Below are 27,577 nucleotides of genomic sequence, written 5' to 3'. Positions count from 1 at the left end.
CACCACCAGTGAGATGCTACAAACTGGTCATGGGCATAGAGTATCTGTGCAGGGGCAATGGGGAACATGTCTGGCAGCTCTTGAAGGCAGCCAGCAGACCTGGGACTTGTTCATGGACCCTTTGTGGCTTCCCAGTTCTTACATAGTCCTTTTCTCTGCACTGGAAACACCCAGCAAAAAGAACACAAGCAAAGCCTAGCTCCCTGTCTGATCAACACCTACAGCCACACTAGAAAGAACTCTGTCACAGTTTGGAACCAAGTTGACAGGGTAAAGACTAAATGGGCTCAGATTTAAAAACAAACAAACAACCACCAAAATAAAACCCAAACAACTCTCCCTCCTGCCCCCCCAACAAAGAAACTCAACAACAACCCTCCCCCCCCAAAAGAACCCTCAGCCCTAAAAAAAACCAACCAAAAAAACCCACCCAAAGCTCAAAAATCCTTCTAGTCACATTTATATTTAATCTTAACAAGTGACACAACTTGCCTGTTTTGCAGAATAGATGGTGCAGTCCAGGAGATAAGTCAGGTGGGCCAACGTGATGGCTTCTGACAAAACCTTGTCCAGTGGGACAGCATGGTCCAGGAGAAAGTCAGTGGGTCAGTGCAGCCGTTCCAGGTAGAGGCATGTGGTCTTGGGTGCACAGCTACCCCTGTTAGCCCTCAGGCACTCTTGCAGGTCTCTACTATGTCACCCCACTGACCCCAAACACCCTCAGTTACAGATTGGGTAGAGAATACCAGCTGAAATTCCCACAGCAGCTGATGAGTCCCTGCTGCCATTGCTGGCACTCACAGCCTGCCCAGCTGGAAGGTTCTCATGTTGGCAGGGACACAGCAATTAACAGGTTAGTTACAGGAGAGTAATTTGAGAGTAAACAAAGTTTAACAGGTCCCAAACCTATGTCAACCTACCACAATGTCCTAGCTGGTGAGATCCACTCTACATCCTGCAGAGTGAGCGGTGATAACTGGGGCAGGGCAGGGGGCTTCAGCATCTTTCACCCCTCCAGATGTGACTCACGATGGCTGGAGAGGTGGATAGCATAGCTGAGCATACCCCCCTCAGAAGCCTGAAGATGCTTGCCAACGTCTTGAGGTTTGCGTGGGAGACTGTCTTCCTTATTGCCAGGAAACTTGGTTCATGTTATACAAGCTGTTTTTCCAAGGGCTTGCCCACGTGCCCTCCTTTATTCTGCTCAGCTGTGTCTAGGCAGCCAATCTTGCTGCCCTAGTGAAGATGCTGGGTTCTCAAGAGCAGTGTGTGGGGCTTGTGAGAGTTTTTTTGGTCCCTGTGGCGTTGCCTGTGGGGAAGGCCTCTGTACTCAGTCCCTTATGATTTCTGACACCACTTCTGCTGCAGGCCTTTCCCTAATTACCCCCCAGTGTGATTGCCCCTGCCTCGCTCTGTTTCTTTCCAAGTGGGAGCATGGTGCAGAGCAGAGAGACTTTGCGGTGCGCACAAGCAAGCACAATAGAGAGTGTTTCAAAGCTGCCTGCTACCTCTCTCCCATGCCTAATCTGTGCTGATGATTGTATCCAGCAGCTGAAAATAAGCTCTTGGAAGGAGGGGAGGTGGTGAAGGGGAGCTGCCAAGCAGGACTATTTATACTGTGTGAGTCAGGCCTGTGCCTGAATCCAGCCAGACACTGGGGAACTGGAACCCAGGAGCAACCTGCAAAGGACATAGCCTTGGATAAGAGGCTCTTGCCTGCAGCAGCTTGTTTGCTGTAAGGTTCGGGCTTGTCCTGTTTGTTCCCTGTGATGGACTGCACCTTTCCCTTCAGCTCTGCCACACAGCGCTTGCTGCAGCTGGATGAGGAGCAGCTGGATGAGCAGAAGTACTCTCGGCATATAAGGTCTCGGTACCACCACAGTGAGCGCAGCCTGAGCCCAGTTAGCCAGGGATGCCAAAACAGCCGCTTGGAGCCACTGGAGTGCCGGGATCTGCTGGTCCAGAATGCGCTCTTCACTGGGGACCTGGAGATGGTGCGGAAGTACTTCACCAAGAGCGCAGCCATCAATCTCGTCATTGAGACCAAGGGTGATGAGCTGCGCTGGACTAGCAGGAAATTTGGTGGGTGTGCAGGGCTGGGACATGGGGGGATGGAAAGTGCCCAGGATGGGGACTAGAGAAATAGCACAGACTCTTGAGAAAAGTCTTGAGAGGAATCCCCAGTGGTGGAGACAGGGTGGTGGAAGAGGGACTTAGGAAGAAAGACTTTTGGATGAGGAAGGAGGATTCTGGGGCTGTAGAACAAATGGTAGCAGGCTTGGTGAAGGTGGCCAGAGGCAGATCTACTGGGAAATGGTGAGAATAGGGCCCTTGGAGGGGCTGCTGGAGAGGAACAACATCAGGACTGCCCTGTTAGAGATTGCTGGGATAGATGTGAAATATGTCTGAGGTGGAGAGAGTGCTTGGGTGAGAAGGCATCAGGTAGCATAAGGATGCTTTTCCTGCCTTATGTCTTAAGTTGCATCTGTTACTCCAGTTCATCAGAAACCGGAGGCTGTGACATGCTTTGGGAACAGCAGAGAGATCTTAGCAGTGCCCTTCAGGCAGACCTTAGCCCATATCCCGAGGAAGAGGCATGGCTGTGCTTCAGCCTTGTAGGCAGCTGTCTGGGGACAAAGCCACAATTGCTCCATATCTACCTGGTGCTGTAGTGAAATCCAGATGTGAAGCAGACCCATTACGATCCCTGCTCCAAACACTGACTTTGAGAAGCTGCAGGGAGGTTGATGTGGGAGGGTTAACAGTGATCAGCTGGAGGAAGTCTTTGCTCCAGAACAAAAGCATTTGGTGTTTTGCTTTCTTGCGTGTGTGGGGTTTGCACCCAGCAAACTGTTCTATTCTGTGAGATGGATTGGGCAAGGCGAGCAGAAATCTAGTCTGCCAGAGAGATGGTGGAATTAAGCTTGTCCTGAGTGACAGGAAGTAGAAGATGGTCATCCTTGGGTTTCCTCCCATCTGTATACCTCACTGTACCTTGCCCAGATGCATCTTGTGGCTAGCACACGTTCTTCCACACTCTTTGGTCCCTTTTGCTTACCTTCTTATCAGTGTCATCTATGAACGTTTCAGTAAGCAGCGTAGCTGATGTGTTAAAGGGTGAAATGTGCTTAGCAATCTGGAAGTGCGCTTGTCCTTGCTGCTGTCTGTTAGTAGTGTGGTGCAGGCAGGCTCCCAGAATTTAAGACAGGGAGTGTCGGGTGTGGAGGGGCCATAACTGCACCACTCTTTTCCACAGAAGGTTGATGGCAAAAGCCCCCCTGTGCCAGAATGGAAGAGCTGCTGCTGAAGGCCACTTTCCCAGAGGTGTGGGTTCTTTTCAAGTGTGCTGGTGCAAAGCTGTGGAGCACAGTGATAAAGCCTGACCGTGACTGAGTGTTTTGTAGCGATCCACACTAGCAAGAGACAAACAGCTAGGGTGGGCTTGCAGATGCAAGTGCTACTACTTGTGGGTAGTGAATATTTACTGAGTTCCAAGATTTGTGCAACCCAGGTTTTGAATTTTTAGTCTACTTAGGAATAAAAATACAAAAGGTATTACCCTTTGTGTAACTGGGACCACTTGTCAGTAAAATATTAATTGTACATTTTAACTCCTGTCTTATGCTGAGCTGACTGACACTTGAACAGCAAGTCAGTCTGCTTGTAAAGATTTGTGCCCCAAAGAAAACAGAACAGCTGATGTAAAAGCAACAACTTCACACAGAAATTGCTCTTCTCACCAAAGTCTCAAGATGTGAAATACCCAACCAAACAAGATCATTCATCAAGCACAGACCAAAAATGTACTGCCAAATTTATCAGACAAGAGTATGGAACAGAAACCAAAGCAAAACTTCATGCTACCTAAGGCTTTGGTTATGTATCTCACTGGCCTGTAGGGACAGTTTCTTAAAGTTTACCTAGCCAGTGACCTTAAAAGTAGATTCTAGTGACCTGATTTTTTCCCAAGTCATCCCTATTGACATTTTAAGAAGCCCAGAGGAAGTGTAAATTGTTTGGTGTTACCGACACTAACTCACACAGCCTTTTGCCTCCCTGGTGATGCTTTTGTGATTGGGAACCTCAGGCTCTCGTGGGATGCCTGCTTATATCTTTGGGGAAATAGAGGATCCCATCAGGTGAGAAAGCCTGCTAAGTGCTTCCCTCTCTTTACCCTTTCACGTACTACACTTTAGCTAGACAAGGTGGTGAAGTCTGCACAGACAGGGCGTGCTGGAGACTGTCAGTATAGAACTTGGTCATTTATTTTCATTACTGAGAAGGGTAAAGTTCCCTATCTTACACTCTTCTCTGGTCCCCCAGGTATTTGTTGCTTGGTGGTCTATTGGGGTCACTTAACTTGTTTTCAGCTGCATGATTTGAATAGTTCCACGCCACAAAATTAAACTAAACACTGTTAGTCTTCCATGCAGTTTGATGTGTTCTTTAGAACATATGGTCTGAACAAAATGCATGCAATGCTGATGAACTGTGAGCAAAGGGCGCTGTTCTGTAACCAAAGTAGGGGCAGGGTAGGTTTATACTACTACGTGGGGACAGGGGAAAATGCCATCTCAGGTGAAAGGACAGCAGTGAGGAACCCTGAGTGAGGGGACTGTCAGAGGATGGGAAAGGGAGTACTAAAACCATGCAGGAGCTCTCTGCAAGGCTGAATTTCAAGGAAAAGCAGGAAGGGGTCTAACGGAAAATTACTTTCTATGGTTTTACTTCACTTGTAATGCACAGTTTTCCATCCTTGTACTTATTTCTACCTGTCCTTTGGCTTTAAGCTTTGATTAAAAAGAACTTTCCTGTGGCTTGTTTAAAAACCTGTCTAGTGCCAAGGGCTTGGGTGGAACTAGCAAATGGGTGTGCAGTGCTGGAGGTGTGCGTGGAGCCAAGGGCTGGACAAAGGCGTGCTGCTGGTGTATGGAGGCAGCTGGGTTGCGCTGTTGCGGTCTGGGCAGCAACTGGGTGACAGCAGGCTAGTTGGGCATGAGACTACTTCCCTCCCTGTTTTCGTAGTGATGTCCCGTCTCTGTTTCTGCCCTTCAGGCTACTCTGCTACCCTGCGCTGCCTAGGGACTTCCCCTTCACAGCCAGTGACTGCAGAGATACTGCTGCCCAAGAGGAGTGACCTTATCAGCCTCTTGGCCCAAATATTTGGTCACAAGGTTTCCCAGAATAGAACAGCTGAGACCCAAGCCGTGCCCAGCCTGGGCCAAATGGTGATGTGACATGTCCTCCCTCCCTGGGGAGCGGCCCAGGGCTGACAGGCAGCCTGTCAGCCAGAGCACCGGGCACCGGTGGGGCTGTGCCCGCAGGCTCAGAGCCTGGCCGGGAAGGCAGCAGCAGGTCCTGCCCTCATTTCTGTGGAGGGTCTGGGTGCTGCCTCATGGGTAGCATCACCGGCAGAGGAGGCAAGAGTCAGGAGCCCATTTGCACGCGGAAGGCAGATGGCCCTGCCCAGGTCTACTGGCAGGCCCTGCTGACTGGGGATCGGGGGACTGTGGCCGAGATCCTCAGCGACCCTCAGAACAACCTGAGTCCCAATGCCGTGTTTGACACCAGTGACCTGGAAGAGTGGAAAAACTACCGCTTCAACCTCCGCCGGCTGAGTACGCAGGGGGGCAGCGGGCAGGCAGCGTGGCCCAGCCGGACGGGGGCTTGGAGCCTTTTGCTTACGCTGCAGGGCATTACTATTTCTGGGACTGTGTGTTACGGGTGCTGTTTGGGTTACAGAGGAGTCAGGATGGCAGTGAGAGCTCTGGGATGGGGTTGGGTTCCCCTGTGCCGCTTGTGGGAGGGTGTGCGTGTGTCTGGGAGCATGAGGTGCGTCTGGGGTACCCGGCCCTTCTAGCAGGGGTTGTGCAAATGCTTGGAAACTGCTTGGGTTCCCACAATGGGCAAAGGAGATTCAAGCTCCAGGTCGTATTCCTTCTGCGACTGGCCCAGTAGCCTGACTCTGCGTGCCTGTTCTGTCTGTGTGCAGCCTGTGCTGCGCTGCTGGTTCCCTCTGTGGGTTGTGCTGGGCAACGAATTGTCACAGCCCTGCGTTAGGTCCTCAGGATGGTTCGGTTTGAACCTGGCCCTGGGAAACACGGTTGACTGCATGCTGCATCTGTGAGAAAGAGGTGAGAAGGATGTAGTGTTGAACATGTCACGCAGACTGGGATGTGGTCCTCCAGCCCAGCCTGGATGGGGCAGCAAGAAGCATGATTTAAGCAGCTCTTTTCCTGTAACAGCTGCAGGCTGTTTGCCAGCAGACTGCACCGGTTCAGCAATGGTTCCAGCTGGGTCAGCATCTTTGAGAGTTGGCAGGTTTCAGCCCCTTGCCCTCTCCTAGGCCCTAGATGTCCATCTCTGCTGAAGCTTGCTTGTCTGCACCATGCTCAGGGCTTGTCTGAATCTCCTGTGTGCGTGGCAGCCTGCTCCAGCACCTCTTTGTTTTACTGCCTGGCTCCTTGTCTTTGGGGTGCTTCATGCATGGTGCCCTTCCCAGCCACCTTGCTGCTTTCAGCCCTGCCTGTGCCCCAGGCCCTTCATCTGCTGTACTCCTGTCAGCGGAAACCCTGTGCTGCATGACTGAGCTGCAGGTGAAAAGTACACTTTCTGGGAACAGCCTCTACCCCAAGGCTCCTGCTCCTTCGAGCTTCTCGTCAGCATGGCTGTGCAGTGTAAGAGTCACCCCCAGATCTTTGCCTTTGGCAGGCCAGTCCAAAGGCAGGGACCTTGTAGAGAAGGGAAGAGGCAGTCCCTTGAAGGGAAACTCGAGTCTCTCAAGGGGGGATGTACAACAGGTACCCCAGGGGAAAGGGCAGGTCTGGGCCCAATGCTTTTGTGCACTGTGGCTGTATGCGGCTCCCTGACCTCTCTTTCCCTGCAGGACTGTGGTCTCTGAACTATGAGCAGGAGCTCACCACGCCTCTGCACATCACAGCCAGCCGGGGCTACACAGACTGCCTGCGGCTCCTGCTGCTCAGGGGAGCTGCCGTCAACTTTGCACCAGGGGGTAAGACTGCCCTGCATGAGGCTTGTGCAGCACCCAGCACAGAGTGTGTGCGCCTGCTGCTCAGCTTTGGTGCTGACCCTGAGGCTGTCTCTGAGGATGGCTACAAGCCCCTGCACCTCTGCAAGAGCCGAGACTCCATCGAGTGAGTTCTGCCCAGGGGACACAGTAGGCCTCCCTCCCCCTTGAGCCTCATCCTATGTAGAAGGCGTCCCTACTCATCCCTGCAGGTGGGCTGGTGGTTGCAGCAATGGCTGCTGAATGGGGTGGCCTTACTGCCTGTTCCTGGACCAGGATTACCTCTGAAGTCCAACAGATGACTGCAAGCTCTAGTCCTCAGCTGATGCAGCTGAACTTGGTGCTGGCTGTCTTGCTACCCACCAGCAATGCAGGGCTGATGGTTCACACTGCGAAGCTCAGGCCACAACAGGCCTCTGTGGGGTGTGGGAGCAGACTCTGGGTGTGATGACACATTGTTAAAGATCTGCAGTGAGTTAGCTAGAATTAGGATGGCATATCTCTGCTCACCAGTCATCCTGGCTTAAAACCACTGCTCCAGGGCATGAGGAGCAGAGATTTTTGGACTCTTGGGAAAAGTGAAAGCCATGGGATGGTACAGACATGTGGGGTGGGAGGAAGGGTAGGAGCCAGAGAGGAGAGCCTGTCACTGAATCATCTTGGCCCACATAGGTGCATCCAGCAGCTGCTGCAGCATGGCGCCAGTGTGAACAGTCGGACTGAGGAGGAAGATGACACAGCACTGCATATAGCAGCACGACATGGCCTAACAGACCACGTCCAGCTGCTTCTGCGCTATGGCGCAGAGCTGGAGGCAAAGAATGAGGAGGGGCAGACGCCGCTGAATGCTGCCTGTGCTCAGCCCCACCAACCCCAGGACATGGACCGTTACTACCGGGTCTGCCAGCTGCTGGTGGAAAGTGGTGCTAGCATCAATGCTGCAGATAGGGACCGTCAGCACCCACTTCACCTGGCCTGCAAGAATGCCAATGCTCAAGTAGCAGAGTTACTGCTGGCCCGGGGTGCAAATGTCAACATCATGAACTACAGCGGCAACACGGCACTGCACAATATCCTGCAAGCAACTGCCTACAAGCTGGAGCACCACCCAGAGCTTGTGGTGCGAGCCCTGCTCAACTACGGTGCCATCCGCATCTGGCCTGGCTCCCTCCTCAAGGTGTGGGGCTCACAGCTGTGCTGGGAGCATGGTGGGAAGGGAAGGCTGTGACCATCAGGGCCCCAGTGAGAGCAGGGATGTTTCTGTCACAGCAGGGCTTGTTCTGTGCCAGCCTGCTTGCTGTCCTGCCTCTCTCTTCCCAGGGGCTGGGGGAGGGGGAATTGGTGTTACTGGTAAGGGATTCCCTGAAGTTTTCTCCTGGGCTATGTTCTCCTGCTCTCCTGCTTCTGTCTGTTAAGCTGTGTGGACAGTACTTACCCAGTTTCCATAATCACTTGCCCTGGAAAGCGTTGGCCCTTTTCCTCTCAGGGGATGTGTTTCCTCTTTGGGACATACCCTCCAGCTCATGCTCTCTCTGCAAGACACCAGCAAACAAAGGGTTAATTTCCTGTCTTAATTCCTGAGCAGTGCAATAATTACCCAGCCCGGAGATCAGCAGATTGCTCTCCCCTTTGGGAAAATACAGGAAAATCAACAATTAACACTAATTAATCTCCTATTAACGCCAGATAATGAGGATCACTCCTACAGCCGGAATAGACTCTGACAGCTACTGCTGGCCTGGGCCGTAGGGAGTGGGAGCCAAGAGCCGGGGGGGATCTGCCTCTGTGCAGCTATGCGTGGGTGGGGTGTGCTCCAAAGGCCACACTGGTGGTGTAAGATATGCAGCACCAGTGTGTCATTTGCACCTATGTGGACATGGTACACACCAGAGGTGTGTTGCACAAAATAGGTACGATGTCTTCCTGGGGCTCTGTGTAGCAGCTAACACAGGCACAGTACTTCTTAGGACACCCATTGCACACAGCACGGATGCGGGATGTCTCTGCAGCCCCATGCCAAACAGGCACAGTACGTCCCTGAGACCCCTGTGTAGCCCTCAACAGAGGCATGGTATGCCTTAGGCTTGCTGCACACAAAATGGGTGTCAGTCCTTGCCCCAGAATGGCTCATGCTCTAACTAGAAAAATGCAGGGAAAGGAGCCTGGCATAAAGCAGAGTGTTGGTTGCATATGAGCTACTTGCAGCAGTGAGGCAGATGAAGGAGATCTGCATCCCAGCCAAGTATGTTAGTTCCTGCATCTGAGCAGCGGCTGTGGGGACCCATTTGTGCTGAATGCAACTGTGCTGTGCGTGCTGGGTGTTGGCTCAGTCACCCTCTTTTGCAGGAGTGGTGCTCTGGCATTTCCCACCATGTAGTGGGTTTGATCTCCGGGGACAGCATGAGGGAAGGACATTAGTTCCCTAGATTTACCAAGGCTGGTTTTGAGCAGCTTTTTAGGAGGTGAGGGTGGGGCTTGCAGGACCTTGTGCAAAGGCAGTGTTCATCTGCTTTTTCCCTGGCGCAGGTGCTGCGGTACTGCCACGCCTGCCCGCGTGTCATTGAGGCGCTGATGAACAGCTATGATCATGTCCGCATCTCTGAGGACTGGGTGGAAGCGGTTCCCGCGGAGGTTGTACAGGTGAGGGAATGCATGCTGCCGGCTGGAGAACGTGCAGCTGGGCTACCGCGGCAGGGTACCAGAGGAGGCTTGGATCTGAGGGGGGTTTGGGGCAGGACAGGGCTGCGAGGAGATTTGCAGGGCACAGGGGTGGTGCTGTTGGGGGATAGGGAGGATGCACCGTAGTGACTAAGGTAAAGGGATCTCCCAGAGTGATATCTTCAGCTTTATCTGCCTCTGGTCCTCTCTTTTCTCTCTGTAGAAATACCCACGTTTCTACCAGTCACTTTTCTCCCTGGAGCAAAGACCTCGCTCCTTGCAGCACCTGGCTCGCTACGCACTCAGGACCTTCCTGGAGGGCCGGTTGCTTCTGGTCCTGTCTCAGCTGCACCTGCCAAGTGCCTTGCACCGTTTCCTGCTGCTCAGCTTCGAGGACGTTCTCTACTAAGGGCTGCGGTTCCAGTCCTACTGTGCCTTTCTGTGCAGATGTTCCATCCCTGCCAGTGCAGCCTATGCCTTCCCAGCTAACCCCTTCCCCTCGCACACCTCCTGCCAGCCATGTCAGCCTCTGTGCCAAACCTGTCGCTGTGTCCTTGTCCCAGCCTTGTGCTCTGCCTCATGCACGTATTTTGGAGCATTCTGTTTACCCGTACTAATCAGGACAAACTCCAGACTCACTAAGAAAAGCAAGATATGGGCATTAGGGCATTTTGTGTGACAAAGAGCAAATACACTGCATTGATCGCGCTTTTAGTTGTACGGTATCAGTCTCCCTATCCCAAATCTACAAAGTCTAACCTGAACCAGGCAGCTCTGGGGCCCTGGGCATTTGTTGGGATCCTGTCTTTAGTCATGTTGTTTACAGTTTGTACCCAAAGGTGTTTGGAATAAACCCTAGTCTTTCTCTATACCTACCAGAGTACAACTTCTGCCTTGCCTTGAAGACTATCCTGACAGAGCTCATCCATGTGACATGCCATGCGTAGTGGCATGTACACTCTCAGACCTACACAGCCATCTGCCTCTCAGAAGGCATAGGGAAATGTGTGGTGGGTGTGGGGCTGAGGCCTCCCAAACAAACACTTCCCATGCAGGTACAATGTCCAGGGTTGCCTGGCTTTGCAGCTTGGGGCAGGACAGCAGTGCTTGTGCCAGCACTGAGGGCTTCAGTGGGGTGAGGAGGAAGCATGCCATGAGAACGCCGGTCCCCTGGGCACAGAGCAGCCAGCCCCTATGACAGCCCAGCCAGCACCTACCAGAGCACAGTCTGGTAGACAGGTCCACGCGCTGCTGCCGGGGCTGCACTGCACTCTAGACAAGGTAAAGGGTAACGTTTGTTCCTGCAATTTAAAGACACAGTTGTAAAGAAATCAAAGCACTACCCACCATTTAAAGATTTGCAGTAAGCTAAGTCCATTCCTGTTCTGACTCAAGGAGTACCTGAACTGCTGCTGGCTGGCAGCAGGTACACTAGGGCAGCACTGCAGGTTGCTCCTCTTGGTAGACTGGTGTTTCAAGGCCTCTGTTAACGTCAACATCAGCACCAGGACACTGGAATGCACAGATCTGAAGGCTAAGCAGTTTGACAGGCCCAACACTTCTGTCTTTTTCTGCCTCTGTTGGGATACAGGGTGTAGCTCTGCTACCGTAATTATCACCACCTTACACAGCTAGAGCATGCTGCTCTGGGGTAGCAGGCTTGAAATAACTATGTGAGGTTCAGTGTGCCATTCCTAATGCACGCACACCAGTGATGCACCACAGCATGAATGCTAATAGGATACAACAGGAATGTGTTTACATGTTGCAGGCTTACAAAAGGTATCAGGAAACCAGTTCTGGCAGCCTGTGTGTGGAGGTACTACTGTTGCAGTATAGAGATGGTATATCTCAAAAAGGTTTCACAGTGTGCTTTATGACATCCATGGGCAGAGAGGTGAGGTGTTGGCTCGATATGACTTGTCGAGCCTATCTGCAAAACAGGGATGAAGGGAGCAGGGGAGTCAAAGCTTTTAAAATACCTGGATAATGGCCTGCACTCTTACCACGGATCAGTAGTGCATTTCCCCTGAACCAGTGCAGGAACCCAGCCTGAAGTCACCACCTTCCTGCTAGCTGAGCTCTCATGTCTGTTCAGGGTGATCTGTTTATGGGATCAGGTCCTGTAGTCTTATTCCCCAATTCTAATCACCACGTTAGAGTGTTCACTTTTATCCAGATCATGTCTGTGACTGGAGGAGTAGCAGAAAAAGGAGAGTCTGTCCCTTTTGGTGGCAGTGCAGTCCAGGATTGCCTTAGCCTGAATGGGTATCTTTGGTATGAAGGCACTCTGCAGAGCAGCACATGTGGAGCTGGTTTATCAGTCCTCCTCCTTTCCAGCACTGTCCATATACCTGCAATAATGTATGTTCAGTAATGTGTACTCAGCTACTAAGATAATATCACCCGAAGGACAGGGAAGGATTGAATTTAATGCTTTGCTTTATTTTGGAATTGTTTCTTGCAGCTGTTAGACTTAAAGCCATGCCTCAGGTCTTGCTGATTACTTTTGCTAGTTCTGAAATCTGCCCTTCATCATTTGGGTGATGAGGGCAGCTTGGCTTGAAAGAGGTAAACCTGCAGTGTTTTTTTTCTGCAAACGCAGGAGCGTGCAGTGCTGCTGCACACACGGGCAGGCCAACTTCTGGCACTGCCAATTCCTCTTTGGACAAAAGTGTCCTGGTGTAGACAGGCACCTGTTGCAATGAAGGACCCGTGCTAGGACTGCAGGTGAATTTCCAGGGTTCCTTTCAGAGCTGCCAGGTTTGCAGGCAGGGGATCCCAGCGTAAGTGGGAGCGCGGAGGTCAGGCAGGTGGCTGAGAGGGGCAAGCAAGCCCTGGGCACAAATCTTCATCTATGTTCCCACTGAAATTAAAAGGGTATGATTTCATTATGTGTAACGAAACCACTGAGTAACCATTTTCAAGGAGTGTGAGGCTAGTAGGAAAAGGGGAGTATCTTTTACAGATTGACTGATTTAACTGGGGGGGAAAACCAAACCAAACCAAACAAAACCCACCAGAAAAGCTTTTGGCCACTCAAGCCTTTTTTCAGAACTGAAACAATCAGAAAAGTTCAAGCTAAGTGCAGGCTGAGAACAAATGCTCTGAGTTTAACTCAGTTATGCTAATTGATTAGCAACTGATTTTTAAAAACATTTACAAGAACAGAACAGAATTTAAAAGGTTTGATGTTCCAGAGCACATTTTGGCAATATAACAAGCTGTGCTACTTTTTATCAGATTTCTAAAGGGGAAATTTCTAATGCAGCATTGAATGTACTTTCTGGGACAGGAGTTTTGCCAGGAAAATTTAGCTGTCCTGAGTGTGAGGGCTATGGTCTCAAACCGAGGACAGCAAGCATGTGACATTATTAGCACAGGGGCATGTGGTTCTGATGTGTTTTTACCAACTGCCACAGGCACAGGCAGCTGCTGATTGCTACTGTGTCCCAGGTTCACTGGGAATGTCTCTTGGGCGCATGCTGTTGTTCCTGCTTCAGCATCCACCTGGGTTTTTTGGCAGAGCAGTCAGCAAGAGACACCCTCATGACTAGCTGAAGTAATGCGAGTTCACTGCCATGTTCTTAGTGCAGCTGCCCAAGTGATGCGCTCAGGGAAAAAAAAAATTCATCCCATACCTAGACAGAAGTTTCCATCCTAGCTGCAACCACTGGGTCTTACTCTGACCCTCTCTGTGCAGTCAAAGCATTGCCTATTCCTAGTATCCTCTTCCTTTAACTGAAAGATCAACTGCATCAGTATCTCCCTGTAGGCTTCCCAGCCTCGAATATCTGCCCAACCCTTACTTGATCTTTCCTGTTCCTCAGCAAAAAGCATGACATGCCATAATGGGTGGACTAGTAAATCACAGTAGTACTTATAGAAGGGTACAAGAACAAAACAAGTATAGAAAAGCCCTTCCCTTGGATGTCCATCCCCACCCCCAAGTTCTGTAAACTGCGTTTCAGGTACTTTTGAGTCAAAAGGGCATCTTTGTATTTAGCAGTTGTATAGAGATTTTCTTTTTTTCTTTTCCATAAATTTGACCGGTCACTTTTTGGACCCATGTATGTTTGAGCATTCGGGTATCCTTGTGGCAAGGACAACTTAATTGTACATTGTGTTGATCACCTGCTTTCATTTGTCTTTATGCTGCCACCTTCTTGGTTCATTTGATGCCCTTTAACTCTGGTATTCTAAGAGTATGTGGGTAACCATAGTCTGTCCCTCTCCATTATTCAGAACTATATAGATCCCTGTCATTTCTCTCCTTACTCAGGCTGGAATTCTATTCAACTGTGTCATTCCCTCTGTGGAAGCTGTCACCCAACCCTTAACCACGAGCACTGGCTTTCCCTGTCCCTTTACTGATCCTAGTGCACCACTTTGAGATGAAGGGAGTACAACTGTGCACAACATTCAAAATATGGTTGTGCTATGATTGTGTAAGAGTTATTGTTAGCCATGTGGATGTCAGATCTACACAAATGCCTCAGGAACCTTAGATTCATATTTGACATTACTTGATTATTTACACAGTCCAGGAGGAGGATGGCCTTGGCAGCAATGCCCTCCCATTCAGTGTGTTTTGTGTTCAGATGGCATATGTTGCAACCTTTAAACTTTTTTCAGACTCATTACTATCCAGGATGCTGTACCTATTTTAAAATGAAGCCCAAATTCTTCTTTCCTATATGTTGCACCTTATAGTTAGATGTAACAAACCAGGTTTTTCGTAAGTCTGGTGTTTCAAGCAATCCAGATTAGGTTGTCTTGGGCAAGTGCCACCTGTTACTTTTACCATCCCAACAATTAATTTTTATCCACCCCAGTAATTTTACTAGCAATTGTTTTATTTTCTCCTTGATTGCTAATAACATATAGCATTGATATGTGAATAGAATACAACTAGAAATACATCTGTCAAATGGCTATATAGAATAAGTCTTCTCAGTTACCCAGTTCTTTCAAATCTGTTAATACTGATCACACTGACTGTAGCATACAGCTAATTTTTCTTATTAGAATGTCATGCAGAACTAAGTCAAATGACTTACAGGAGTCTAAGCATGCCATATCTATCTAGTTAGCTCTATAAAACTTGTAGGCTTACAAAAAAGTTACATAAAATTATTTGAAAGTCCCTCTTTCAAATGACATTAATTTGAATGACATTAATTTGGGTTCTAGCTTTTACTAATTTACTCAGGACATCCTTTGGCTGCTTGTCGGTGATTGCTTGGGATGTATGTTGAACTAACTGCGTGGTAGTTTCTTGGATATCCATGTGAGCACATTTAAATACTGGCAAGACATTGGAATTTTTTTTTTACCCCCAGTTATCTTAAGTTCCCCAATGTGCCATGATTTGTTATAAAGAAAAAAATCAATGGTTCAGTGAACTCATTAGCCAAATAAATACTCTTGGATGTAATTTATCATCCTGCAGATTATAAAATTTGTTACTTCAACAGTTTCTCTCTAGCATCTTCCTTAATTACTGATGGAATAGAAAGTATTTCATTACCACCGTAAAATCCAAATATTATCAATTGTTGTTTCAAATACAGAGCAGAAATATTTATTGAGTTCTTGGTTTTCATTATGCAGAACATACGTTTACACACAGAAACCTGGAGCAGGTGCCCAGTGACTGCAATTCTTTGGATTCTCTGCTGCTGGGGCATCCTGCTCTGGGGTCAACATTTCAAAAAAATTGAGAAATTGGAGAGGGTTCAGAGAAGAGCCATAAGTGAGTTATGGATTGCCAGGGATTCCTGCCAGTGGGAACTTCGGAGGGGCGGCGGTTGGACACACCATGGTTGATCCTGGGAGCCTCATGTGCAGTTGTAGTTGCCAGTTCTTGGTTCCAGATTTACAGGGCAGGAAGGGTTGATAGCACTCTTCTGCGAAGCACTGTGGGCAGGCGGGCTAAACTCACCCTCCGTCGCCATGCTGACATCTATTGCTGGTCCTCAGCTGTGCCTTACCAAGCCTTCCGAGGGGCAGACTGCAGAGTTTATTCAGCATTGCCAGTTCTTCTGAGTGGCACTTAGAGTTAAAACTAGATCCAGTGGCTGGAAATTGAAGCTGGGCAAACACGTATTAGAAATGAGACACATTTTTAATAGCAAGGGCAATTAATCTACTAGTTAATTGCATCTTAGAATAGCTTATCATGTTGCATGAAGATTTCTCATCTCTGGCTTTTTTAAAAATCACCAGAAGAGCTGCCCTAGCCCAGACCAGAATTAATCCTGCATGGTGCTCAGGCCAAGTCCCAAAGAGATCAGACTGCTTAATTACAGATCTATGATCCATAGTCTTGTCCCTCTTCCACACTGGTCTACCACTAGTCTCTGTCACCACTGGGACTGTGTTTGGCCCCAGGGTAATGAAACAGTTTCATGTTTCCCTTAAGAGTGCTGCTCACTTCATTGATACTTCATTGATACCTCTGACTTCCCCTTAGTTTCCTTCATTTTGTAACTGCTGGTTTGTATTGGCTCTATCAGCTTCCTTGCTCTGAATTTGCTGCCTGTGCTGGTTTCTGAAAAAGACATTCTGAAATAAATGGTGATGCTACTTTATAATTTTATTTAAATATTTGCTCCTACTCAATTTCCCTTACGAACCTTAGCTTGGAGACTTCAGCCATTTGGAAGCACTGAGCATGTTTCACCCTGTGGGACTGGGCAGTGTTTGTGGATTGCCAAAGGACCTCGGGGCTGGATGTGACACACAAAGGCAAACTCCCTCCTCTCACCAGTCTGCCAGCACATGAGGACCACACGGCGCTGCCCCATGGCACTTGCAGTGATCCCGCCTGAGGAGGCACTCCAAGGATTTCTGACTGATGGCAGTAGGAGCCTCCGTGTTTGCCCCAAGCTGCAACCCCACGCAGCAACACAGCTGTTCTTTGAGCAGTCCCATGCAGAGCTCTGCTGGACTCACTCCAGTAGCTGGTTTGGCCCTACAGCAGCTCTCCTGGTGCTGAGTGCTTCTGGTACTTCACAGTTAGGAGCATGACTCCAAATGCTTCCCGCACTTCTTTTTCCATCCAGATGCTCTGCAGCAGATGCTGATGCTCCTGAGGTACCATGCTCTGCAGGTAAAACCTGGGGGAGCACATCCCTTTTGTACAAAGGCACTCTCTGGGGCCTGTCAACCCCTGCTCCATTCCTCCAGCTCATCACCAGATGCCAGCAATGCTGCTCACATCTGTGCCGTCCAACCCACCTTCATGCTTCTAGCTGCAAGGCTGTCCCTTGGGCTTCTGGGCCACATGGGCTTGGGCCAAATGCAAGCACATGTTTGATAGTAGAATCATAGAATCCTTGAATGGTTTGGGTTGGAAGGCACCTTAAGGATCGTCTAGTTCCAACTCCCCTGCCATGGGCAGGGACACCTTCCACTAGACCAGGTTGCTCAAAGCCCCATCCAGCCTGGCCTTGAACACTTCCAGGGATTGGGCATCCACAACCTCTCTGGGCAACCTGTTCCAGTGTTTCACCACCCTCACCATGAAGAACTTCTTCCTTACATCTACTCTAAATCTACCCTCTTTCAGTTTAAAGCCATTAACCCTTGTCCTATCACTACATGCCTTTGTAAAAAGTCCCTCAGCTTTCCTGTAGGTCCCCTTCAGGTACTGGAAGGCTGCTATAAGGTTTCCCCAGAGTCTTCTCTTCTCCAGGCTGAACAACCCCAACCCTCTCAGCCTGTCTTCATAGGAGAGTAGCCTGTGAATTCTGGCCAATAAGGCTGCCTGGCCAGCCTTACTTTGATTCCTGGAAAACACTACAGCAAGTAACTGAACAATTTGTAAGTGCCTGGACACATGCAAAGTTGGTCAGACCAATCCTACTTCCTTCTGTATCTGGCCAAAAGACCCGTGGTAAAGGGACAGAAGGAGCAGATGTTATGTGTCTTAAATGTCTTAATTTCATGCTCTCTCACATAAGAGTCTCGGGATGAAATTGTGAAAAGACAATATAGTGTGAATTATACTATTAGGTGAGAGCATAACTAGTCAGAAAACCCTATTCAGAGTTAGTTATCACTAGTCAAACTACAGTGAGACATACAGGGTGTTACCTGGAGGTCTGTCCTGCATCTGGCACTCTTCTAGAGTTGTTAAAAGACTTGCATGAAGGAGTAGACATTAGGCTTATTTAATCTGCAGAAGACACTGTGCTGGTTGGGGTTGTGGCCCCAGCTGCAGCTCAGGCAAGCAGGACAAATGCCAGGTTCTCTCCTCAAACCTGCAGAACTCAGCTGCAAAAGCCTTAGTAAGGCCTGACCTGCCAGAGATGGTGCAAACTGAGAAGTGCAGGAACAAACATGCCACGTACTGCCCATGACCAGCCACATGCTGCACAGAAAAGGCATAGCTGTCATGGCATGCACAGATCAGAGTCCGGTCTGTAAAGAAGTGCTACATGAGTCTTCTCTTCCTGAGGTGCGGTGACCACAGCATAGTGGGTGGGCTGTGGTGGGAGCAGAGGACATCAAGAATGGTAAGAAGACAAGGAAATAACCAACAGAAAGCACCTCAAGGACCTGGAGCTGTATATTCTGAAGAAGAGAAAACTGAGTGGTGACAAAATAACAGTATATAAACATGGAAAAATTACCTGAGCATTTGTCCTATGAGGAAAGGCTGAGAGAGCTGGGACTGTTCAGCCTGGAGAAGAGAAGGCTCAGGGGATATCATCAGTTTAGGTAAATACCTGAAGGGAGGGCACAAAGAAGATGGAGCCAGGCTGTTTTCGGTGGTGCCCAGTGACAGAACCAGAGGTAATGGGCACAAACTGAAACACACAGAAGGCTCTGTCAGAACATCAGGAAACACGTTTTCACTGTGAGGGAGATTGAGCACTGGCACATGTTGCCCAGAGAGTTTGTTGAATCTCCCTCTGTGGAGATATTCAAAAGCCATCTGGACATGGTCCTGGGCAACTGGCTGCAGGTGACCCTGCTTGAGCAGGGGGGTTGGACAAGAGGACCTCCAGAGGTCCCTTCAAGCCTCTACCAGTCTGTGATTCTGTGATGCTGTGACTGAATGAAGAGAGCCCTCTTCTTCATAATGCAGGGCCCAGGACTAGCAGTACTTTTCTTATACACTGAGTCCACACTAGATGATGGTGGTGTAGAAATTAGGGCCACTGCATCTTGTGATAAGCCAGTACCATATTCCCAGCTGAAGAAAGGCATATCAGCATTATTCATGTACCAACCTGTATTGCAGATTGTGTTGCATAGACCATTTTGCTCTGAATCCTGCATCCTGCACTCTAAGAACACCACCTTTTCTTATAGCCTCTTTGCTTCTGGAAGATAGCCATGAAACATACGTTCACATAGTGACCTGCAGATGATGCATGTCATCTGAATGAAAGCATCCAGAGTGCCATGCCCACATAACTTCTGGGGCAGAGCAGTGCACTTGGAGAGGTCTTCTTCTAGGCTAAAAGTGCAAGAGGTATCAGGCCTCGCCCCTGGGAGAGACCATCTGCTCATGGGCCAGATAGGGCTATGTTAGCTGAAGGCAATGTGCACAACTCTAGCGCTTGGGCATACTTGTCCTCTGGCATCACTCCCTTGCAAAGCCTCCTGTCCTCTGGCATCACTCCCTTGCAAAGCCTCCTTCGTAACCTCCAAAGGATGCATTATGCAGTGATACCCCTGCCCCCTTGCCCCTTCCTTGCATCTGGGGGCTGACAATGTGCCAGGCATGCCATCTTACAAACTGCATCCCATCTTGCCTGCTGAGGACTCTGCACTGCCCTGACCAGTTTTCTTTTCATGAAACTGATGACTTTCTGGTGATAGTTTCCCTCCGGAGATCTCACACTCTCTTGGCTTTCTTTTGCTCTTTCTGTCCTTCTCTTGCTCTCTTCTCCCCTTTCTCTCTCTTTCTGCCAGTTATGCTTCCTGAACAATGTCTCTGATCAGCATGGGGAACAGCCATGCTGCAGCTGAGAAGCTAGACGGAGTGAACATGTTTATGCTCCTAGAAGACCTTATCCAGATAGGAACTGAAGACAGCTTTGCAGCCCAAGTATGGGCATTGCTTTGGGAATGTTGCCCAGAATGCCTAGTCTTGGTCTGCTGTACAAACACAAGCCAAAAGAAACCAAGAACTTTCAGCAGCACCCAGTGCCAGAATGGAAATGAGACAGTACCACGATGCTGCCAATAGAAGCCAGCCCTGTGCCCTAGGTGCCCAGCAAATTATCTGGTGTTTGGCTAATATCACTCTCCCAGAGCAGGATCCAAAGCCAGGAGCTAAGAAGGTGTTAGCTCTCCTAAACAGAACAATCCTCAAAGTGATGTGTGAAAGGCTCCTATCTTGTCCAGGAGTAACGAAACGAAAATGAGAGACACTTGCCAGGTGCAGACAAATTGGTTAACAGTGCCATCTTCCAAGCTGAACTCTCATCTGTGGGGCGAGTGGGTTGAAGGCCTTAACCCAGCTTCCAACTGAAATGGTACCTGTGACCGGTCCCATCAGGCTGGCCTCTGTATACTTACTCTGTGCGTTGCTGCTCCTCAAGCAGGCTGGAGCAGGATAAGTTCAACATGTTACCTGAGACGTGTAATCACTGCCAGCAACTTGCCTGCAGAGCCTGCTACCTTGGCAATTTGCCATCCCCATGCTCACGGCTCTGTGTCTGCTGAGCAGCCTGTTCCTGCAGGGCATGGGGTCTCGGGGATCTGCCAGTGGGGCTGGGGGACCAGCAACATTTGCTGCTGGGGCCATGTCTAGTACCAGCTTTAGGTGGTGAAGCTCCCAGCACTGTGTCTTCACCCCCTGTCCCAGGGGAACCAAGTAGCAGACGTCCACACTGCCCACAGAGCATGCACGAATTCATTCTGGGTCCTGCCTTAGCTTGAGCTGCTTGCCTGGCAAAGGCCAGTGTGGCTGGATAAGCTGTGGTCCATTGAGGCTCACTCTAAGCTTACGTGGAAAGGCAGCCAGGGAGGCAAGGTGGCATGCAAAGGATCCCAGGGAACTGATAGTCACAGGGGGCTGAGCTAGCTCTGTCAAGTCAGCGCTGTTGCTAATGAGCCATAAGACCATTTTAAAGTGCTCTTTGCAGGAAATCTGTCTGCCCAAGGTGTGGGTGCAGGAGTCAGGAGAGGTGCCAGGAAAAGTTGAGCTCCTCCAGGTGCAGATGCACTCTACCCTGTGACAAGGCCTGGGGTATGGCGTGCTTTTTGCTTGATAGACCTGCTGGCTGGTGAGGTTGAGGGTGCTTCGCCTGTGCATTGCCTGTGGTTTCTGCCTCACCTGTTGGGCCTGGGGCTAAAGGGCAAGGGGAGATGGTGCAGAGGTGCCTGCCTCAGCTGCTGGCATGCTGAAACAGCTGGTTGGTGTCTTAGATGGCCTGTGTGCCCTTAGCAAACCCAACAGCCTTCAATCACCTGCTCTCAGAAAGTATTCCTTTGCTAACACCATGCAGGAGCTGTGCTCCTGGGCTATGTGTATGCCCAGGGGGCAACTGGGAGCTGAGCCACTGTAGGTCCTGCCAGGAGGCCTTTGTGGCTGGGAAGAAAGCCTTTGCTTGTCAGTCTGGGAAAAGAAGCGGTTTTCAGATCAGGAAGACCCAGCTTGGGGGCTGCTTCTAGGCACTCTGCTGAACCACAGAGGTCGGTACACAAGACAGGCCACTGTTACTGCTGGCTTTGTGCAAGGCTTATCAAAAAGACAGGTATGTGGTCTTGCTCTGCCCTTAAGTCCTAAGATGGACCACTCTGAGTTTTCCTCTCTTTAAGTTATAGTCTTTGCCTATTTCAGAAACCCTGGCTTGGGACAGGTCCTTGGAAGTAGCCTTTTTCTGCTCTGAGATCTTGTCAGCAGCAAAACTATGCACCTGGGAATGCTCTTTCTACTATTAGTGAGGATCCTGGATCCTTATTGCTCCAGCTATGGCTCTGTCAGGGCTAGTTCTAAAGTATGCTCCCCAGGCATGAGAGGGTGTCTCCTCAGCTGTTGCAGACAGGTTTTGCTGTAGGAAGCTGAAGACAGAATCACATGGGGCAACTCGACAGTGGGGTGAAAGCCTGTGAGGCTGTATTTGCAGAGGCCGACGGGAACTGCCCGGGTGGTCCTTGCATCCAGGTTGCCTGCTGGGGCAGGACTTGCACATTAGCTGTTACCCACCAGGCTGAGTGTGCCTACAGAGCCTGATGGCTCAAGCCAGGTTTGTTTCATCTGGACCACTTCACGAGTATAGCCCAATAGCAGAGCCTGTGCCTGATAGGAGCCTAGCTTCTGTCGACAGGACATCACAGCCGCGGCCAGCCCATTCTCTAGATTTTCCAAACTGAGTAAATAATTTTGCAACATTACCCTTGCTTTAATATGTTTAGCAGCTATATTGCAGGAATGCCTAGGGGCCGTGACTAGATTTAGTCCTGTTGTGCTAGATTCTGTGTAGAGATCGTAAGTGGAGCAGGTAGAGGCATAAAGTTAAGGTTGCATAGCAGTTTCCATTAGAAAGACCTGCTTTCATTTGCCAGTCAGTTATTAAACTTTAACTGATGCAGTTGTGGTTTGCCATGCTGTGTGCCTGTCTCACACTGAACTTTTCCTGTTACAGCTACAGCAAAAATTAATTGGCCTCTACTTAGCCAACAGCCTGTGTATCAGGAATACGCTCCAGACTCCCCACCTTGGAGGAGCAGCTTACAGTGCAGGAAGGAGAGCTGACCCGGATGTTTCTTCTTCTGCCCAGTAGTGCGGGATCAACTATTCCTAAATGACCAGCCTCTGAGGATCCCATTTTGCACGTACCAAGCAAGGACGTTTTTAGAGGCCAACAGTTTTCTCCCAGGAAGCCTCTGCCTGTGCTGAGCAGTTTGAAGTTATGCCAGGTCCTCTGTGCTGACCAGACAGGTCATGTACCATCTTCAGCATAGACACTGTGTCCAAAGTGTCAAGTGTTGATCAGGACACTTTCCAGTCTTGCCTACTGACTCCAGAAATGCAGGCAAACTGACTTTTCCATGCTCACATGCGTGCAGCGAGGAACAGAGAAGAAGAGGAGGAAGAAGCTTCAGCAGTACTGATGTGGAAAACAGACAAGAGGAGGGGTGGGAAGCAAAGGCAGACTGAGGAAGGAGGGCCAACTCGGGAGGTGACATGATGGAGGAGATGGGACAGGCTGCTTTGCAATTGTGTAAGGGCACTGCTTGCAGAGACTGGACTTGAATTCAGTACTCGGGGCCCAGACTGGTGAGACTCAGGACCAAGTGCTGAGGCTGATAAACACAGAGCTATGACCCAGCACCCCCAAAACAGAAGGGAGAGAGCAGATCTCCTCCTGAGACTCTTTTTTAGCTCAGTGTCTGATCATGTATCCAGCAAGGTCCTCAGAGGTCTCTGTCAACAGCTGAGAGTGCAATGAGACCAGCACCTTTACAGACTGCACGTGCAATTAATATTTCTCATGTACCCAGTGTGTTGGATGGTGTATCTCCAGGCACGTTAAGGGAACATACCAGCTACATGCGAGTGGGGGGTGGAGCCCGATAAAATGGAATAGAGTGGCTCCCCGCAGAGAAGGCGTGTGGGGAAGGAGAAACGCCCGGGGAGCATACTGAACAGTGAACAGCAGAGGTCTGAGCCTCAAGTGGAAGCCATGGAAACTGCACTTCCACTAGACAGTGAGAAACCGTGGAAGATCAGATAGAGGATACAGAAATTGGGAAAGCCCCTGGAGGTAGAGTGGTGGTAGAGTTACCATGTCCAACCTGGACCCTCACCCTTCCAGTTTGGCTCGCCCTGCAAGGATGGTGGATGTGGGAGCTCTCAATCTGTGTCTTGTTCAATGTACGCACTAGAGTACAATAGTACAGTATTTGCTTTATTTTGCTTGCAACCCTTTTATTTCCCAGTCCTTCAACCTTTTGTTCTCTGAATCTTTGCTTTACAATTTGGCAAATGAATTTCTACCTTACTTTACTGCAAAGTCTCAGGAGACAAAGTAAACCAGAGTGGAGTAAGTTGTCAGGGCCCTGAGTACATTCCCCTCCTCCCGGGGGTTTGGCTCTCTGGGGTCAGGGCCAACTTAGATGATGCAGCTGTCTGTCCTTGGGGAACCTCAGCAAGAGCCTGCCCCTCTTTGGCTGAGGAGCTGCTTTTAAGCTCAGGCTCTCACCCTTAGTCTCTGCCTGACCTAAGCTGGAGGTACACCTGATCTTGTACCTCTCTGATGCTGACAATGATCCCGACACACTTATTTGACTTTCTGGCTTGGCCTTCGACCTGCCTCACCACTTGGAGAGTGGGACTTGCTGGGTGATCACTGGACTATTGGACACCCTGGTTACTGTCACCAGATCTGCTCTGCCCACCTTCTTTGAGTCCTGTAGGACTGCACCCTTGTCAGCGAAGCCGCTGCCTTACTGCAACTCTTGCTTCCTGGCTTCCCTTCCCTATCCGAGCAGCCTGCCCTTTCTGCTCCTGGCATTGAACTGAGATTCAGTGTCTGGAGAGGCAGGGGCTGCAGATAATGCAAGTGTATGGTGAAGTAAGCAGGACCTTAATCTTGGAGACATATGTAGGGACTTGCAGGGTGCAAGCTATTGATTTGCAGAGGTCAGTGTGGGAGCTTGTGTTATTGGCTTCAGGGGGGACCTGCTGCTTCAGGCACAGGCAGCCATCCTGCCTTGTGGGAGCTGTAGTTCAATCCCCAGCTTTCTCGGTTTCCCCAGCAAGGTGACTGAAGATAGCAGTTTCCTGTTGCTCTCAAGTATCTTGCTAACTTATATGAGGGTGTGAGGTGTGGGTTGAATATTACATACGAAAGGTTCATTGAACAAGTGATCGAATTGCAGTTGCTCAGGACTCAGGAAGTTGCTTGCATAGTCTTGATTTGGACCCTTTTGACTACAGGTCTTGAGATCCAGTAACTTACGGGTGGCTATGGTTTCATTTTCTCCGTGGTCTAAAGTGCTTTGATAGCAGTGGAATGAACACAAGCTGTGTGCATGAAGATGACTCCAACCTAAAGGTTCCTTTCCCACAGAGACATATGGTGGATGAGGCAGGAGGGCTGGCCCAAGGACAGAGAGAACACGGATGCTGACCTGCAGACTTTGAGTGTGTCCCTTATCGTGTCACAACTGATTCCTAAGGTGGGATTCATCCACATGCTAGTCACTGCCAGCCTCCTTCCCAGCCTGAAATCTGGGCCCTCATCCTAGACAAGGGGCCAAAAGGCCTATGCCCTACGAACATGAGCATCTCTTCCTCAGTGATTCCAGGGCCATCTGTTAGTGGGAGGTTGTCCCGGTTTCAGCTGCGATAGAGTTAACTTTCTTCCTAGTAGCTGGTATATTGCTGTTTTGGGTTCAGTATGAGAAGAATGTTGATAACACAGTGATGTTTTCAGTTGTTGCTAAGTAATGTTTAGACTAAGTCAAGGATTTTTCAGCTTCTCATGCCCAGCCAGCAAGAAGGCTGGAGGGGCACAAGAAGTTGGGAGGGGACACAGCCAGGGCAGCTGATCCAAACTGGCCAAAGGGGTAGTCCATAACATGTGATGCCGTGTCCAGTATATAAACTGGGGGGGGAGTTGGCCAGAGGGGAGGGGGATCGCTGCTCAGGAACAAACTGGGCACGAGTCGGCGAGTGGTGAGCAACTGCATTGTGCGTCACTTGTTTTGTATATTCCAATTATTTTATTATTATTATTATTGTCATTTTATTATTGTTATTATTATCATTATTAGTTTCTTCCTTTCTGTTCTATTAAACTGTTCTTATCTCAACCCACAAGGCTTGTTTTTTTTTTTTCCAATTCCTCCATCCCACTGCGGGGGCGGGGGGGGGGAGTGAGAGGCTGCATGGTGCTTAGTTGCTGGCTGGGGTTAAACCATGACAGAGGTATCTGCATCAGAGTGGTGAGAGGGATCCCTCTTGCCGGGCCTCAGTTTTATCATTCAATGTTTGAACCTGGATGATTATTTTAACATTGACTTCTCCACATCTCTGTTTCCCTGGCTGGGGGTAGGGCAGCTCTCGACGCAGAGGGATATTTCCTTGAGACTGCAAGGATATACCATAGAGAAAGGCATAAAAGACATGAAAGAAAGAGGAGGCTCTGTGCAGGCCCTTGGTACTTATGTCGCAGCTGGACCCTGGGGATTCAGATCGTGCCTGTTTAGTGGAGGAAGGCTGAGTACCATACCGTCAGCCTGGTGGACCCATTTGGCCTCATTTACATGCTCCACACAGGATTCAAGTGTCCAGCTCCGTGGCTGGACTGTCATGTCCCACAAAAAACACATGATTCAATGCTGCAGTAAAGTGGTGCCCACAGACCACAGTGGGGACAGAGTAGCAGAGGGGAGTGGTGGAGAACTCCGTGTATTCACTTAGATACCAATGCCACCAGGGAGCCTGGGTAGCTAAGCAGCCAGATGTACGGCAGTCCTGGTCAAAGGGTGAGTGCAGGCAGGAACACACAGGGGTCCCGAGAAGAGGACTACCCCTAGGTGAGAGCTGGAGGTCTGGCGTGTAGCTGCACCACTGAAAGGGCAGTCAGCATGAGTTTAGGCATGACTTCAGCTCTGGCATTTCTCAGCTTCTGAGTGCTTTATGTGGTAATCCTGATGCTCTTCTGAAGCAGGGCGTTAGTTTGCCCCACATTCAGGATATTACAGGCCCGGTGAGCATCTCCCTGTAGAAAGGAGCACAACGTAAGTGCCGAGCCAGGGGAGGGGATAAGTACTCCATTTTAACGTGGGGACTCCCCAAGCAGGGTCAGGCCACGCTCGCCACGATACGCAGCCGGGCAAGGCAGAGCCGTGGACCTCTTGCTGCAGTAGTTCAGGAGCGTTAAGGCTCACACCGCTCTCGCTTGCTCCGTAGATGGAGTGATGTGCAGAGGGCCCCTCGGCAGCCAGGCCGGGTACGCCTCTGACACCCGACGAGAGCGCAGGCGGGAGGGGCAGAGCTCGGCGGCTGCACGCAGCCCAGCCACGGCCGCCCCCGGGGTGCCGCAGTGGCGGACAGGTCCGGGCGGGCTGCCGCCGCCCTGGCAGGCGCTCCCCCGGCGCCCCGGCCGCCCACCGGACGCTCGGCGCCCCGGGCTGCGGCCGCGCTCAGCCGGGGCTCCGCACTGCCCGCCTGGTCCTGCCCCGACGGAGCCGGGCACCGGCGGTCCCCCCCCACCGCGGTGCCCAGCGCCTCATTCCCCGCTCGGGCTCCAGACCCCCCCCCCCCTCCTCCCCGTTCCCCCTCTGGCCCTCGCCCGCCTCCGGGCGGCCCCGCAGCCTCCCCCGGCCCCGCGCCGCCCTCGCCCGCCGGTCCCCCGGCGGCCCCGCTCCGAGCCGGCCGCCGAGGCTCCGGGGCCTGAAAGGGGGGCAGGCCGCACTCAGGCCGGCGGCCCCCCCACGCCCGGGAGGGAGGCGGGCGGTCTTCCGGCGCAGCACGGTCGCCCCGGAGCGGCGGGGCCGCGGCCGGTGCCCGGCGAGGGCCGGTCCGTCGGGGCGCTCGAGCCCGCCCGGCGCCGGTGTCCCCGGGCCGCTCCCCTCGCAGGCTCGGTCGTCAGGAGCGTCGGCCCGGGCCGGCTCCGGGAGACGGTGGGGCCGGGGCGGGGCGGAGCGGAGCGGGCCCGGCTCGCCCCGTCCGTTGTCCCGGGCCCGGGGGCAGCCCGAGGAAGGCTGTGCCGAGCGGCGCGGCCCCGTCCCGTCCCCACAAAAGCGCCCTTGTGCTGGCCCCGTAATTGCTAATCATCAATCACCATTAATAACAGCTGATGAGGCGGGAGGGGGAGGCGCCTTCCCAGGGGCCGGCCGCGCCGGGGGGGAGCGGGGAGCCTTGCCCCGCCGGAGCGGGCGCTGAAGGAGGAACTCGACCGTGATGTGCAGAAG

At 50.9% G+C, this 27,577-nt stretch overlaps 1 protein-coding gene across 3 annotated transcripts; it reads left to right on the top strand.

Annotated features, from left to right (window-relative positions):
* The first annotated feature begins 1,604 nt into the window (after nucleotides 1-1,604).
* On the top strand, nucleotides 1,605-25,534 carry ASB10 (ankyrin repeat and SOCS box containing 10). 3 transcript variants are annotated; one of them, XM_069778543.1, is made up of 5 exons: nucleotides 1,605-2,082; nucleotides 6,887-7,154; nucleotides 7,700-8,204; nucleotides 9,554-9,667; nucleotides 22,297-25,534. In XM_069778543.1, exons 1-5 carry the CDS (start codon nucleotides 1,770-1,772, stop codon nucleotides 22,432-22,434), a joined length of 1,338 nt encoding a protein of 445 aa, XP_069634644.1. In that variant the 5' UTR covers nucleotides 1,605-1,769; the 3' UTR covers nucleotides 22,435-25,534. The 3 variants fall into 3 exon arrangements, with proteins under 3 accessions (XP_069634644.1, XP_069634642.1, XP_069634645.1); XM_069778541.1 differs by lacking the exon at nucleotides 22,297-25,534 and adding an exon at nucleotides 9,909-10,556 and having other exon boundaries at nucleotides 1,629-2,082; XM_069778544.1 differs by lacking the exons at nucleotides 1,605-2,082; nucleotides 22,297-25,534 and adding exons at nucleotides 4,553-5,618; nucleotides 9,909-10,556.
* The last annotated feature ends 2,043 nt before the right edge of the window (nucleotides 25,535-27,577 follow it).

Source organism: Haliaeetus albicilla, chromosome 2 (assembly GCF_947461875.1).
Source record: "Haliaeetus albicilla chromosome 2, bHalAlb1.1, whole genome shotgun sequence".
Classification (NCBI taxonomy): Eukaryota; Metazoa; Chordata; class Aves; order Accipitriformes; family Accipitridae; genus Haliaeetus; species Haliaeetus albicilla.
Note: the sequence above shows the minus strand (reverse complement) of the source record. Positions and strands in the feature narration are given on the sequence as shown.